This window comes from Nansenia antarctica (assembly GCF_963989245.1).
Source record: "Nansenia antarctica genome assembly, chromosome: 2".
NCBI classification, from domain to species: Eukaryota; Metazoa; Chordata; class Actinopteri; order Argentiniformes; family Microstomatidae; genus Nansenia; species Nansenia antarctica.
The window spans coordinates 34,568,505-34,585,758 of NC_137675.1; the positions used below are offsets into that span (position 1 = coordinate 34,568,505).

The window sequence follows — 17,254 nt, forward strand, 5'->3', positions numbered from 1 at the left end:
GTGAAACGTCCTCTCTGTCTTCATCTATGTGTCACCGCCGGCTGGCGAGACGGGGGGGTGGGGGGGTGGGGGGGGTTGAAGGGGTGGGTTTTGTGTTGTATCGTACCGTGTTCGTAGTTTTTGTTTTGTGGAATTCCCCTGTAACTATGGACTTTTTCAAAGCTTGAAATTACAATTTGCTGAATATAAAGGAAAACAAGTGTACAGTAAACATGTTTACTACACCTTGAGTGATGTAGCACCCCTCTATAAAAGTGATGTAGCACCCCTCTATAAAAGTGATGTAGCACCCCTCTATAAAAGTGATGTAGCACCCCTCTAGAAAAGTGATGTAGCACCCCTCTATAAACGGAGTGTTGGAGAAACCTGTGAATAAAGCAAGTATTCATTCACTTCTAGTATTCACTATGACACTGTGGTTGTCTCTGTTCTGCAGGGCTGTGCCCCCACTGTGCACGGGCAGGGCTGTTCTCTTGGAGCGATCACACGTGTGTGTGCCGTCAGACTACTATCATACTAGCTCTATTGATATAAGACACCTTTACTTCAAACACAAATTTCACCAACAGGCAAAGACAAAATGTTTGCACAGCCAACATCAGTCTTGCTTCTTACAGCTTTGCATGATTTCTCAAACATATTATTCCCAAATTCGTTAGCTAAGACAAAATACAAAAGTGACTGGCTATGAACCAATGTTACACAACTCTGGTTTCCACATTGATATTGGCATGTTTGGGCATAAAGTTATACTGCAAAACAGACTCCACACACAAAATATTATTCTTCATTTAGTTAGGCTGTAGGCCTATAGCTGCATTATTAGTTAGACTGAACACTTACCTGCAGTGCTTATTTGATTCATTTACATCAGTCTTGCTTCTTACAGCTTTGTGTAGATTTCTCACAATCGTATTGGTAAATGCATTACGCTATATGCCTACTGCATCAGGCTACACTCCTAGCTCTCCACTTTGCACCCGATTATGACGTGTTTAATGAATCACCTCGAAACAATCTCTGGAAAAGCACATCTTTTACCATAGTTTCGTCAAAATTGGGCCAATTAATGGTGTTAATGGTGTCGGAAAAAATGCTTGTGACATACGAACAGACAGATAAAATACAACAACAAAAAACATTTGAAAGAGAAGATCCTACTGTATTACTCTTTGAAAGAGTAGACCTTTATCAAGGTTAGTCAGTTTAGTTTTAGAAGTTTAGAAAGGCTTTGTGTAGTCAAGTATATCCAGATTGTAGACATACTAACGCTGTTGTTCAGCTGTCCTCTTGCAGAGAGAAGTCAGTGTGTCAGTATGGCCCATTTAAAAGTCTGTAGGGGCACAGAGATGGGCAAGTGGCTAATATGGATGAGTGAAGTAGAGAAAGGCTTCCCTTCGCACTTTCATTTTTTTTCTCTGTTGTTCTCTCTTTCTCTTTCTATCTTTTTCTCTCATAATTTGATTTTGATGTAAATTGTTTATGCCCTCCCCCCCCCACCCCCCATTGTTCATGCACAGACACACATGCGTGAGCACACACACACACACACACACACACACACACACACACTCACGCACACAGGGAACAACAGCCTTTGTTCTAATTTCCTCTGTCACTCGTCATTAAACTGAGCAGCACTTTGAGCCTGGCGACATGTAGCCCTGTGTCACTGCTCCCCCCCCCCTCTCACACAAGGCCACATTAAAGAACTGTATAACTAGCTTGTTTAATTGGGTTCATTTAACGTTTCTATAGCCCACTTAGTCATTGTCTGTCTCAGAGGGTGCGTATGTGGTAATCAGCTGAGGGATGGTTCTGGGGAAATGGACTGGAACCACTCTCAGATTCCTAGACAGATCTATGCTGGACTGACCATCCATGACATCCAAACCATGGCTCCATTGCAACCAAAATGATTACAGGATGACCATTAGAGACTTATTAGATAGTGTAAGTGTTTTCATGCATTTTTTAATCATATTTCAAAATATGTTCATGTTAATTATTTAATTCGGAACATTAATTGATCAATTTGTCAATTTAACACCAAGATGAATCATCATCATCATCATTTTTACTTGGATTATACATGTAAGTACATATGTTATCAATACTATGTAAGTTACAAGCATCAGCAATGTTTTACAGTTGAATAAATTACAAATATGCATATTTTAAATATACAGCTCTGAAAAATGATCAATTTCTCAGGTTTTACTATTTATAGGTATGTATTTGAGTAAAATTAAAACTTTTGTTTTGTTCTATAAACTACTGACAAAATGTCTACCAGATTCCCAATAAAAATATTGTCATTTAAGAGCATTTATTTGTAGAACATACTGGTCAAAATAACAAAAAAGATGCAGTATTTTCAGACCCAAAAAAGAAGCTAATATTCATATTCATTTTTAACCAATATAAAAGAGTTCAGAAATCAATATTTGGTGGAATAACCTAGGTGGATTAGATTTTCAATCATAGCTTTCATGCGTCTTGGCAATGCTCTCCACCAGTCTTTCAGTGCAGATTTTGGTCCAATCCCAATTCAGGGGTAGGGTGTCCCGATTCTTGTTGGCATAGAGGGGTAGGGCCAAGTGGTAGGGCTACATGACCCTCCAAACTGAGTTTTTGAAATCCCAGGATACCTTGCGACTCATTGGCAAGACACTGGCGAACGCACAAGCAACACAAAAGAAAGCCACAAATATAATTATTTTCTTTCCTAATAAAGATTTTTTTAAATTATGAAAATCATCCTGTTATCTTAGTTTAATGTCATTTCAATGTATTATAGACCTTTTCTTTATAACAAGCATAACCAAAAAATCGCTAGTATACCAATGTATGGTAAATGGTAAATGGACTGACATAGCATCTTATTCCAAAGCACTTTACAATTGCCTCTCATACACCCATTCACACACCAACGGTAGCTTGCCACCGTTGGTGTGTGAATGGGTGTATGAGAGGCCATTGTAAAGTGCTAGGCGCCGGCCCGCTCATTGGGAGCATTTTGGGGTTCAGTGTCTTGCCCAAGGACACGTGGCCAGTCGGGGCTCGAACCACCAATCTGCCAACCTTGCGATCATTAGACGCCAGCTCTACCTCCTGCTGTAATAATTTGTAATAATTGTAATAATTTAACTATTGTAATGCAATGGATTTGGTGAGTAATCCTCACTACTACCTAGTTAACTATAACACTACTTTCACTGAATCTGTTGCATTGCAATATTTTGGCTTGACTAGTGAGTGTGTCATTGACTTTCAACAACGGTGACATTTATTTACTTTTTTCAGAATAAAAGTCCAAACAGTTGGCCAGTTGCCGACTTTTTCCCCCTTTTACCAGCTACCGTCACATATAGTACATGAGATAATATTTTGATTTATTTTACACAATGGTATCAAAGCGTTTCTCGAGTATCATCCTTCTGCCATCAGAGTTGCAGTTGCTGTTGCTCTTATGTGCGTATGCATGAGTCAGAGTGACCCAGGAGTCAAAGTCAGGAGAGAGAGTAGCCGCTGCGTCTGCCCGCGCCGCCATCTTGCTTGTGTTTGTCTGGAGGAGCATGGGTCAGAGTGACCCTGGAGGAGCATGGGTCAGAGTGACCCTAGAGGAGCGCACATTCTCCCGCCAAGTTTGTTTTTTATCAATCTCAAAGTTTGCTTAGAAAGTGGAGTATGCCTTCTTTTGTGCGTACACAGTGTTTATTAATGAGGCCCCATGTCTCTGTCTAACCATTAGACAACCAGGTGTCTCTGTCTAACCATTAGACAACCAGGTGTCTCTGTCTAACCATTAGACGACCAGGTGTCTCTGTCTAACCATTAGACAACCAGGTGTCTCTGTCTAACCATTAGACAACCAGGTGTTGGGCAAAGCTGAAAATTGGACTCATCAGAGAAAATGACCTTACTCCAGTCCTCTACAGTCCAAAGCTTAGGGTCTTTTGCAAACCTCAGAGCCCCTAGGAGTCTGTTTAACCTCAGAGCCCCAAGGAGTCTGTTTTACCTCAGGACCCCTAGGAGTCTGTGTAGAACCGTCCTCGCTGTGCACTTCACCCCAGCTGTCGTTTGCCATTCTGTTTGTAGGTCACTTGATGTCATCCTACGTTTGTTGAGTGACATTCGGATGAGTTGGCGGTCATCCTGGTCAGTGGAGAGTCGTTTTTGCCCTCTGCCGATCAGTAGCTTTGCTGTCCCCAATGTCTGCTGCTTGACCTTGTTCTTATGAACCGCCATCTTTCAAATGTTAAGGATGGAAGCAACCTGACGCTCACTGTGTCCCTCTGCCAGTATAGCCATTGAACCCTTCTTTTCCTCACTCAAAACTTTTCTTTTCAACCCTTTTGGCATGGTCAATAGTTATTTTTGATTCCAATTACTTTTGAGGTACTGTTTTTGCCATTTTTGCCAGCTGGTCCTATTGCAAGGGGATAGTGATGACCACAGCAGTGGTTGTTTTACTTTTCCTTGTTAAATAAGATTCAGTTCAAGTGATCACCTAATCAGTACCTCATTAATGGCGCTTTTTCACTACCGTACCGTGTGAGCCCGGTTTGTTTTGCTTTCTCCACTGCCAACCGAGCCGTACCGAGCCGAAGTACCCGTACTGCTTTTAGCTACCCTTCCTGACTAGGAGCGAAAGGTACTATCCGTGCCAGGCTGTGTGTGACGTGTGACGCTGCAGACCGTTGATTGGTCAATGGAAATTGTCACAACATCGTCATCCCATGTTCATAGAGTTCACCGCTAACCGCCATTTTTAAATACCACAACAGATCTCGGAAAATATAATTTACTTTTTCTGTAATTACTTATTAATAAAGATTTGAAAATGTATTATAACCATCTTATTATCTTAGTTTAATGTAATTTCAATGCATCATAGAACTTTTCTTTACAACAAGCATGACAAAAGAATCGCTATTATGACGATGTGCTGTGCCTATGCTAGACCGTTCCACAGTCCAGCGCTGTAACGGATCCCCGTATATGAAATGGCTTGAAACTTACTGCTGTAATTTACTTGTTTATTTCCTTCTTCTTTCAATCATTCAACCGTAAAAGTCCACATATAATATATTAAACAAACTAATAAATTGCACCGTAAGAACTTATGGCCTCATACGGGTCCATTAAACTTAATAATAATAAACATGTCGCGAGCTTCATCATTACGGAAGTCGAATCAAAACAAAACACATACACATTTCGCCTAAAGCTCTTCGAAATAAAAGTCACTGATATCCTATTCAAACAACATATGAATCACATAGCAAACCAGTCCTGCAATAAGTAAGCTAGAAATTTACAAATGTACGGCAGGTTAATTAACATAAAATAATAACTTTTCATTGGGTTATTTACAAGCGCGCTTCATCATCCCCCTTCTAAAACTGCCACCCCCCTTTCCATCCCTTATGTCCTTTTATCAATGAACGTGGTATTACTGCTATTTCAACATTTAGGTTTGCCGTATCGTTTTAGGAGTTGTGTGGTCGGCGATTGGGTGCGTTTTTCGATAACGATGACGCGGACATCCACACATGTATTGTGGTTTACTTAATACTGTTCAGCTGCACTTGAGGTTACATTCAATGCATGACTTGTGCTATATAGGCTAAATACAATTATGAAAGCTGCAAGTAACAGGCATGTAACATCCATGCTGTATAAATAAAGACTACCAGCAAGACACCGGAGCACTCATGCCAGTCACCCTGTTCCTCTGCAACAAACGCAGAGATTGTATGAGCGCCCCGGCTTCAGTCCAATGGAAGCGTCAAGCACAGCCTTTCCGTAGAAATACATCGCTCCCTGTCTAACGTTATATATCTAACGTTACAGGTTTTAAGGCTGATCTGTGCATGATAGTGCTGCATTTTGACATCATTCTGCTGTATAGCGGCACTTATTAAAGTGAAGTGCTCTTATGACACTTAACTCCTCCTACTGTCCTGGCTCGCTCCAGGTCTGTTGTGTATAATGGAACTACAACTGAAGCAGTAATTAATTATAATTGCAAATGTAGAACATTGGAGTATGTCTTCTGGACCTCCCTACAGACCTCCACCTCCTCATCAGCGCTGGGCTGTGTTCATTACACACAGGTTTATCCTCCTCACTGAGATTAGTTCAGTACCTCATTATATACAGTCATTATATAGTCATTATATACAGTCAGTCATTATATACAGATTCATTGTCTTTGACCAAATTGTGTGTGTCTGTGTCTGTGTGCGTGCACGCACGCGACAAAGAGCGAAAGAAAGAGATTGATTGCACTGTGACCTGTGCAAGTTAATTGATCCAATTTCACCAGTTGTTCTCTCAAACAGTAATATTGATTCCCAATGTATCTAATGACAGAATCATTATTAGGACAACAGTTCCTAATACCCTTACCGTAGATCAGTACCACAGCGGCAGTTTGGAATCAGCTCGGCTATTTGCCCAGCATTTGAATTGTATCTCTGAAAGCCTTGCATGGTGGTTAGGCAGTATTAGGCATTAGCTTCAAGTGGTTAAGGTTAGGGTGCGTTGTCAGGGGAAAGCATTAGAACATTCGTGATTCAAACAACAGCAACGTTCCAGTTGCCTTCCTTATTTACCTGCAAGTATAGAATACATAATCATTTGGAGACTGGGTTGGTTTAGACATGCCTGCATTGATTCAGTGGTACTGTCCAGAAGTAGTTTTCTCATTTGTAATGACATTCTTTTTTGTTGTTGCAGATCTTATTCATGAACAAGATCGATCTTTTTCAAGAGAAGATATTACACTCTGGTCGACATCTAAGACTTTATGTGCCACAGTTCAAAGGTAAGCCACAATAGTAAAACAAATAAAACACTGGGTAGTATGTAATCACATTTTGTATGATATTCACTATCTGTAACTCAAAAAACAAAAAAGGGTGAGAAAATATTGTGTGAAATGTGGTTTTATAACAGAACACACTCAATAATTTAACATGATTGGATTGAAGATCAATCCTCTCTGACGCACTATAAAGTCATTGATTAATTAATCTGGCGGCAAAAGCCAATCTCACTTCTCTGTCCTGCTTTTGATGGAAAATCCCTCCAACATGCATGAATGCACGCGCACGCACACACACACACACACACACACACACACACACACACACACACACACACACACACACACACACAGGGCATTTCTCTTTAATGTTTGATACGTCAAGAGTTTCCTCACCTTCTAAATATGGCAACACAGTTTGTACCTTTCTCATCCTGTTTCAATATGAATGACTTCAGAGAGCCTCAGTCAGAGACAGACCTGACCCTCATGATAGGTGGATTGTCACAAGCCTTGTGAATAGCTGTACAATAAGTGTGCTTGTTGTTTTCTTTTCATGTCCTCCATTTTAGGGGAGGGTTGGGGACGAAGAAAATAAAAGAAAGGCTGATAGTATTTTAATTAGATTTACTCATTTTAAAATATGATCATAGTAATAATAATGACTTTCATTTGTATAGCACTTTTCCTGCAAACATTGCAGCTGTGTGATCTACCCCTAAAGAAAAACAACTATAATTCACTTCCTCTATTCCTTTTTGTTTTATATATTGTGTTTTCTGTTCACGTGTTCCTTTTCATACAGATTTTTGTTTTTCTTCTAAATAATTTATGATGGTGTACGGCTATCTTACTAGAAAATGAATTGAACAAATAAAAAATAATTTAAAGGGGGAATAGGGGATTCAACAATAACAAAGTGATCCAGACTCACCATCCAGGAGAATAAAACAGGTTCATATTTGTTTCTGACGGGGTGAAACAGTTGAACTAAGAAGCATTTGTACATTGTATTGTCATAGAATCAATTAATATACAGAGCCCTCACAATTATTGGCCTTTATTCTGAGAAGAAAAAAAACAAGTAATCAAAAAATAATTCTTAGTAACAAAACCATGTGTGCCACAACGACACACCGATAATTGTGGCACACATGGTTTTGTTAGAAATGATTATTTCTTGATGACAGATTTCTTTTTCCTCACAATACATTTCGTTCAATTAAATGTTGGATGTTTCTAATTGTTTTCAGTGTGACATTAAGCTAATTCACCAAAATAATAATAATATAACAATAACATTTTTTACTCATCTTTACCAGAAGTGCCAATAATTGTGGAGGGCGGGGTGCTTAGTGGTGTAACGCACTAAGCGTCGACCATGTGCCAAGGGAGTTTTCCTGGATGCACAGTGTACAGGTTTTTGACCCTTGCCTGCTTGCGTGTTCTGTCATTATGTGAAGCGCATTGAATCATCTTGTGAGAAATGCGCTATACAAATAAAACTTGATTTGATTTGATGTATCCACAGGGTTCCCGGTTCGATTCCGGACGCAGACATATCCTACATATCATCTCTTCTCTCTCTCTCTCTCACCCATCCTTCCTGTCAAATCTCTACTGTCTCTATCGCAATAAAAAATACAAATATGAGTGGGACTGCCCCACTCAGAAGAAATAACTTTTAAATAATTGTGGACAGCACTGTATATCAATAATTCTGTATTATATAAGTCCACAAATGTGATGTACCAATCCCAGATTGCCCCTTTAATCAACCATCTCTGCTTGGAGGACATGGAGTGCATGTGGAGAGGGAACTATAGGAGTCGAGCTTTGATATTAATTCAGTTTGCAGTAGTTGGTGGTTCTCCCCCCATCCTCACCAAATCTTACTAAATCGTTTCTCTTTTTCCCTCTTACCCTTTCTCTCCATCCCCCTTTCTTTCTCTCTCTCTCTCTCTCTCTCTCTCTCTCTCAGGGGCAGACTGTGATGTGGATGCGGCAGCGCGGTTCATCGCTACCATATTCGTGGCCCTGAACACGACACAAAACAAACTGATCTACCATCACTTCACTACAGCCACGGACACCTCCAACGTGCAGGTAGTCTTCCAGGTCGTCATGGACACCATCATCAAAGAGAACCTGGAGGCGGTCTCTCTTCTTTGAACACTGATAGGGGAACAGGGTTCGGGTCAGGAACTAGAGACCGCTGGGACCACTCCACTGGCTCCGTTTGGATCCCAAAACCTGACGTTGACCCTAACCCATGACTTTGAAGGAGCCTGTTTTTTTTATTTTTTTATTTTTTTTATTCTTACAATAATTGATTTTGTGATGCACATTTATTTGTGTATACCGTTATGCAATCAGAATATGAATAAACCAACATTTAAATCGTCATGTTAGCAGTTGGGTCACTCCAGTCCTGGAAAAGCTACAATTAGTGCAACCTTTTGTTCCAGCACAGTTTCAACACACTGATCTTGGTCTTGGTGGTTAGGGTGACTTGGTTCATGTGTGATTTAGTGCTGTGCTGTATGAAGACAAGCTTTTACAGGAGTCACTCACCTCTGATTTACCAAGTCTTAGTTGTTATTCACACATCTTGCTGCCTTTTTAGCCTGAGTTGCCGGGATACTGACGGTAACTGTAACGGTCGGTTAGTTCAGGGTTCTCTTCCACGCAAGGACAGCTGACCCTGACCTTGTGTGAGTGTGTTTCAGAATTGGGGCGTGAGGGAGTGTTATCAAATGAGTGTGTATGAGAGTATGAAAGTGTGTGGTGGGGGGGGGTTTATGGTTTGAATGAGAACAAGTGTACCACATTAAGAAGATAACAAACATTCAAGAGAAATGCCGTGTGTGTGTGTGTGTGTGTGTGTGTGTGTGTGTGTGTGTGTGTGTGTGTGGGTGTGGGTGTGTGTGTGGGGGTGTGGGGGTGTGTGTGTGTGTGTGGGGGGGGGGGGTGTGTGTGTGTGTGTAGGGATTGATGGTCATTTACCGTGTATCTGTTGGGTTGGCGGTGCAGGGCTCACCCATGCATACAGCAGCAGTGTATTTTCCCCCTATCCATCACTGCCCAGCCTTGCCAAGCAGCTTTCCCAGTGCGTCACACACTCTTAATGGGACTACGATGGCAGAGAAAACACCCCGCTGTGTTTACCAGCTGTAAATAGAATCACCTAACCAACCTCTCCTCCATCACCATTTGTCTGTTCCCACACTCTGTGATCCTTACCTTCTCCACCGTGTCTCTCTTCTGTGTGCGCACACACACACACACACACACACACACACACACACACACACACAACTGCCCTGCCTGCTTTCTAATAATCTTGGCGCAGAAATAAACATATTATGAACCTTTTTTATTAAGGAGAAACAGCATCTGTCTGGACTTAAAGAAGTGGACTTAAATACTCATTTGGAGAAACTTCCCAATCCTGTCAATTCTAACCACTTTCAGCTATTTGTCTTTGAGGCTCTGTTCTATTCTATGTAAGGTTTTCAGTAGGTTAGGCCTCTGACCTGAATGTTTTATGTGAGATTGTTTGAAGTTAAGATGTTGTGGCGTAGCCAAGAGAAAAACTTCCTACGTGCCTTTTCCCATTTTAAGAAATGTAACATCATTTTGTTTTAATTCATGTTTTATTTGAACACGGTTTTATGTACTAGTTTTTTGATACATTTTATGTACAAAATTACATTTCGTTTAGCTGTTGAGGTACATGTAAAGGCCACTATTATAGTACAATATTACTATAGTATTATAGTCCTTGTGTGATATGTCTTGTGAGACAATAGTATTATTATGCTGTCACTGTAGGCTGGTGTCAGCAAGGGATGAGGTCTCCAGTCTGTCAGAACAATTAAAGCCGGCAGGTTTCATTAACATGTCCACTCACTTTTTGAAAACAACATTTATTTATTTATTTTTTTTATTTTTTTTACCGTTGTCGTCCTGCACCACTTTGTATCCAAGAGATTGCATTTAAAAGCCAAATTATAGGATATAGACCAGCATCACATATTAGCAGAAACACTTTACTGAATTATGTTCAAATTACGCCTTACTGACACTTGACTTACCTCTGCTTAGGGCTATCTTTTATCAATGTTATCGTATAAACTCTTGCCTTTCATGTCTGATAAAAATGACTGACCAATTTTATGAAGTTGTTTTTGCAATATATCTTGTTAAATAGTGTAGCAATGCAGGAAATGAGCTTTAATTTGCTAAATCATATCGGGGGGAGGACTCACACGAGAAGTGTCCTCCGCCACATTTAAAAACCAGGTAGCCTATAGGTAATAGTATCATCCATATTGCGCTTGATCAACATTTAGCACAAACACGAATATACACGTGGCATTATTTGTTCATTTTTAATAGATAAAATAAATAAAAGTACTTTGAGAAGTTCTGTTCAGCATTCAACAATTGATGCACATTTAATAGCCTGTTTTGCAACGCGGGTACAAGGAAGGTGTCGGGTGGAAGTGGTCAAACTGAACATGGAACAACTCTCACACACCGCACTTTGGATTTTTTTAGTTTTGTTGATTTCTCTTTTTAGTTTTACGCAGCTAACAAACATCTTCACATTGTTTTAAAAATGGGAAAACATTCAACGTCATCGAGGGTCCATCGCCGCTTGCATGCCTCGAACCGTAACTTTTCCTGTAGGTGGGAGTCGGTGCACCTGGGCTCACGCCGTCAGGCAGGCCAGAGAGTCGAGCGTCAGGAAGACGTCCGCCTGGCACCGGAACGTCCCCGCGCCGTCCCGGAGCAGCTCGCAGCTCTTCAGGTCCGGGGAGATGTCTTTCACGCAGATAGCCTGCGTGTAAAAACAAACAGACCATTCGTTACATAATGTGTAGACCTGCAATAATCATAATACTACAAACATTTACCGGATATCTAGGCTAATACGACATTGTCACCGTGAATCTCTGAAATGCCCCCAAACAGGTTGCTTGCCGGTTTGTGGTGGATGTGTTTAGTTAATCTCTACTGTATTAATATTATTTCACTTGAGTTATACGTTTGTGTTCATTGTATCCTACTCTATAGTCTACCTGACTCTTGTATATACTTTGTGAAAATAATGTGAGGTTGTTTTGTGCGCAGTGCGTGGCGGGCGTCTCGCTGTGGTGCTGAAAGGACAGCGCATTTTACGTACGAATATCAGGCGCCGGCTTCCTCTTTGATCTCCTCTTATGTTCTTACTTTAAGACCGCTGTTTAAATGCTTTACATGCATACGGACTACAGCGCTTTTGATTATTAGATTTGAATACTGTTATTGTCAAAAATGGTTAAGTTAAATGAGCCTACTTTACTTGCAGTAACAAGTGTTCTGTTGGTCACTATACACACTCTAAGATCTTAATTTTCGATTTCATGTTCCACTTACCATGTTTTTGAGGACAGGAGTCTGTCGGCTACCACCATCGGGCACCACGTTGTTACCGGCCGTCTCCCCGCTGTCGATCACCGCTTCCTCGGACTCGGACCTCCGGATGTATGGTGACCTCCGAATACCGGACAACAGCCCCGAGGCTCTCCCCACGGAGTAGTAGCTCGGACCGGTCGACTGCTTGTACCATGCTTCGATGGGATGGCACGAGATGAGCATGGAGATGCCGACGCACACCACGGCGTATCTGACGGACCTCTCCATCGCGGAACTTCTGTTTGGCGCTTTTATGCAGCAGTGGCAAAGGTTGTTTTTGTTGTTGGTTGTTGTGATTTCTTCCCCTCTCTTCTTGTGAATGGATCAACGTCTTGGTGACTTCTGTTGTGTTGGGTGTTTCCGAGTGTTTCCACGGTTTATAGGCGCGCTGCGCCGGCGCCGCGCCATCGTGACCCACGTCCGTCAATCAGATGGGAGGATGAATCACCGACACGCAGAGGAAAATTCCAATCCGGATTGATCCGTTTTCTGTGTCTCGTGTGTTAATGGGGTGGCGGGGGGAAGAGACGAAGGGTTGTCAGACTGATGCTCATCTGATGCTTGTGGAAAAAAGCGAAGTTAAAGAACATTAATTGACTGGGACAAGCCTCATGTAGCACATTGCCTGAAATGAGAAAAAGCTGGAGATTTTACAGGCAAAGAGAGGACCATTGCAAGGAGTAGAGCCCTTTAAGTCATCTCGTTTGTCTGACGGATACAAGCAGGTCTATTGAAAAGATTTGTTTCAAAAACGAAATAACTTGACATGTAGGCTACATGCAACTCTGAAATGTGAAAATAAGCAACACATAAATCGTGCTAGAATGAACGAATGATAATAATACGGAAGATAACATCGGGGCAGTTATGAACTAAACAGTAAGTGTTTCACATTACAGGCTACAGCATGTCGTATATGCCTACAGTAGACGGAGGCCTGCAGAACAATTTAAATTGAGAGGTCGATGAACTAATTACAAGGCGCTCTGATGTATCGACTAGTTCAGTTGTTGAAAACAAAGAGCCTCATCATCTAACGCCTACGTGGTTAGATGACGATTTCGTATCGACTTTTAAGGCTGCTTTTGAATGCTATGAACTCTGACACCAGGCCCAATTCCTTCAATTCAGGAGCCGTTCTGACTGGAATTGTGTATACTCAAAAACGGATGGAGCTAATTATTTTCCTATGATGGCTCACAGTGATGGGAGTAGTTCCACTACATGATTCACTTACTTAGACATACAGTAGGTATTTAACTATTATTCTGACCTATAACTTCAAATGTCCCTACTATTTCTTCTCTCACTACTTCACATGTTTTCTCTCAGTGATCTAAGGATGTAAATGGCATGCATTTAGCGCCTTATTCCAAAGGGGTTTAGACTACAATGGCCTCTCAATGGCCACACATTCACACACCACCCTCTGAGCAATAGACGTCTTTTCAACCTCGCGTCTACGCTTGGCCATCATATAAACCAGCTATATTACGGCTATATTTTCTACTTATCTTAAATGCATGAAAACCGTTATTAAACCCCTCTAAACGGTCAGAATACGTCCCAGACGTCATGTAGTATGAGATTCATATAGTCTAGCATTATCCTAGCAGAAGTGGTGGTTTAAATTGCGTCTATACGTCGCTGTCCTTTAACCCAGATAAATGCGGTCTGTGTCTAAACCTGTTTTAGTCTAGCAGCACCTTGAGTTTGAATTAATACCGTAAACGCCTGTAGATTGTCAAAATATGTACCAGACCGTCATTTAGTCTGAGATTCCATGTAGTCAGACTCTAGCATAGTTATTCATGCAGAAGAGGTGGTTTAAATTGCGTCTATACATCGCTGTCCTTTAACCCAGATAAATGCGGTCTGTGTCTAAACATATTTTCTACTTATCTTAAATGCATTAAAACCGTTATTAAACCCCTCTAAACTGTCAGAATACGTCCCAGACGAGTTGATACATCCACACACGCACGTTTGACAGCTGACCCCACAAAACTTCTCTCTGGTGCAAACAATATGTGTGCTGGGCTGGCGCTGGCAAAAAAGTATCAAAACTCGAAAGGTTCGATACAATTGGATGTATCAACTCGTCTGGGACGTATTCTGACAGTTTAGAGGGATTTAATAACGGTTTTAATGCATTTAAGATAAGTAGAAAATATTCATGATTCATGATTATTATATTTGGTTATCATTTCCACCTTAAGAGCTAAGCTGTGCGTAATATCACCTGCCACCTTAAGTGCGCAGTGCATTCTGGACCGCATTGATTCAGATCGGAGAATAAGTTGCAAGCTTCCATCAAGTTTCTCGTGTTACAACTCCAATCAGTTAGCATCGTTGTGCAGCATTACAGTGTCAATGTGCGTCACTGAACTACTGTAAGTACAATGTTTCACCCAGTATTTAGTATTTAGAAAACTGCCGTTTTCTGCACTCTATATTAGCACTAGCAATTAGTCTGGCCATGTGCTTTCTATGGGCGCCGCTATTGCGTGCTCTTCAATGAAGCTCGTTTGGCGCAGTTCACGCCGCAGAGATTGTTATTCGAGTACTGTCTTAAATTGGTGTTATAATTCAGATTAGTAACAACATGTGTACTGTAATACCTATTTCTGTTTATTGCAGAACCACACATACACCAGTGGAGGCTGGTGACTTCCAGAATTGAGGAGGCCAATTTTTTTCCCGCTTGCTCGCTTCACTCGCGATGGAATGTTCCCTGTTCTTCTTATCTGTCTTTGTTAAAAATTATTAATTTGTGTTTGGCGGTACTGAAGGGATTGGGACACTCTCAGGATGGTGGATGAAGCAGCTTTTATTGCCTGCACAATGGGTCTTCAAATAAACAAAACAATTGGCATGAATCGGCAGCTATTGTCCCTTCTGCTCAGGCTCACAACATTCACCACAACATACTACATACAATCAATGACATGTCAAAAGCACTCAAACACTATGTCAATCAGACACACAACATACAATTCAGAACAATACTTCATCCATTTCTAATATTTATCCTGCAGAACAGCACTCATACACGCGTGTGGCGGAAAAAGGTACTACACGGAGGCCAGGCCTCCTGTGCCCACCCATTTTCAGTGATTTGGCCAATCACATATTGCCATGAAAAATTTTGCATTACATTGACTTCTATGAGAAACCACTTTCCGACAGGAGGCCTGGCCTCCGTGTAGTACCTTTTCCCGCCACACGCGTGTATGAGTGCTGTTCTGCAGGATAAATATTAGAAATGGATGAGGTATTGTTCTGAATTGTATGTTGTGTGTCTGATAAAAAATATAATTATTGCTTTTTTAAATCTCTCTCTCTTCTCTCAAATTATTGGGGAGGCCAGACCTCCTCCACCTCTATGGAGGAGCCTCCACTGACATACATCCATTGTAGTGTTTGCAATCATCCTACCCATGCCTGAACTGTACCCTGTCTGACCCACTAAAGAAACCTGAACACAAAGTCAATCTCCTGTCATGTGTGTCCTCGTATTTACTATTTCCCTAAATAAATACATGTTCCTATTCTTATATCTTTATTTATATTTACTAATAATTCCCTAACCCTAAATAAATACATGTTCCTATTCATATTTCCTTGTCATAATTTACTTATTACTCATGAAAATTGTATTTGTCTACTTATACTAAGTGTTTAAACGTCTAGGCTATAACAAAGCTAAATTGATGTGAAATTGGAAATTGAAACGTCTGTTTAAACTGCATTTCAACAGCTATATATAGTCTCCCGTTGAAATGCCTATAGAAACAGTCGTTTCAATTTCACCTCCATTAGGCTTTGTTTTAGCCTAGACGTTTAACGGTGTTTCAATGTCTAGGTTATAATTAAGCTAAATTTAGGCTAAATTGGAAATTGAAACAACGTCTATGTTTAGACGTTGAAATGCCGTTGAAACATAGAAAGGGAAACAACGTCTATGTTTCAACGGCATTTCAACGTCTAAACATAGACGTTTTTTACATTTCCAATTTGGCCTATATTTAGCCTCGATTTGGCCTAGACGTCTACGGGCCATTTAGACGTTGTTTAGACATCTAATCAACGTAAAATTGCTCACTGGGCAATGGCGGTAAGCTACCATGTAATTTGGGGTTCAATATCTTCTTGCCCAAGGACACCTCGACATGTGGCGGGAGTCGATGGTTGCTTAGATAAATCTACCGTTCACCTGCATTGCCCCATTCATTGACTATGGTAGTTTTAGGCCGGTGATAAATCCACCGTTCACTTCCATTACCCAATGCATTGTCTATGGCAGTTTCAAGCTGGTGTCATATATTTTCGGCCACTAGATGTTTTTGTGGCGCAGCAGCTGGAGAAAAGACGTCACGTCACAACTTCAAAAAGCAGACGTACATCTTCGGACAAGTTCCACAATTTCCTTCCTTCTACAAGGTTATTTTCTTCGTTTGGTAAAAATGTAAGTCACAAACATTATCTGTAATCATTTAAGTACATATTACATCAACAGGGCAGTACAGTAGTGTGTAGTGAAATAGTGTGAAAGCTACACAGGCTTCATTCCAGCCCTAACCCTAACCCTAGCAGTGCCCACAATGTTGTCATTCACTACAGCCCCCAACAACTGTCATTTATATTATAGGACAATTAAAGTGTAAATGTATAGTTTCTTTATTTACAAGTTTAGTTACATTTATTTACAATGTATGCTCTGTACATGTGTAATTGTATGTCTTATTACATTCCATATTTGTATCTATTTGTAGGAGGAGGATAAGTGTTCATGGGTTCTCTTTTTGCATGCTTTTTGCATTGTTTCAAGGGTTTGGCACAGAGCTGCCAAGTCTCACGCTTTGGCCGTGAGACACACGCATATCAACCAGTTCACACTCTCACACCAGCAGTGTGAGCAACCAGTTAACATTTCTCACGCCGAGAAATAACAAA

The 17,254-nt window shown here is 40.9% G+C and overlaps 2 protein-coding genes across 2 annotated transcripts in view; one reads left to right on the forward strand and one right to left on the reverse strand.

The window, feature by feature from the left end:
- Positions 1-9,007, forward strand: part of gnav1 (guanine nucleotide binding protein (G protein) alpha v1) — a gene marked incomplete at both ends in the record, with an annotated part of 123,792 nt that extends 114,785 nt beyond the window's left edge. The window contains 2 exons of the mRNA XM_080524042.1: positions 6,748-6,835; positions 8,817-9,007. Coding sequence (XP_080380168.1) covers positions 6,748-6,835; positions 8,817-9,007 — 279 coding nt within the window. The remainder of the gene's footprint in view (positions 1-6,747; positions 6,836-8,816) is intronic.
- Positions 9,008-11,552: 2,545 nt separating this feature from the next.
- On the reverse strand, positions 11,553-12,526 carry npb (neuropeptide B; the record flags this gene model as incomplete). The annotated part of the gene is made up of 2 exons (XM_080524820.1): positions 11,553-11,681; positions 12,260-12,526. The coding sequence occupies 2 exons, from the start codon at positions 12,524-12,526 to the stop codon at positions 11,553-11,555; spliced, it is 396 nt and encodes a 131-aa protein (XP_080380946.1).
- Between the last annotated feature and the right edge of the window lie 4,728 nt (positions 12,527-17,254).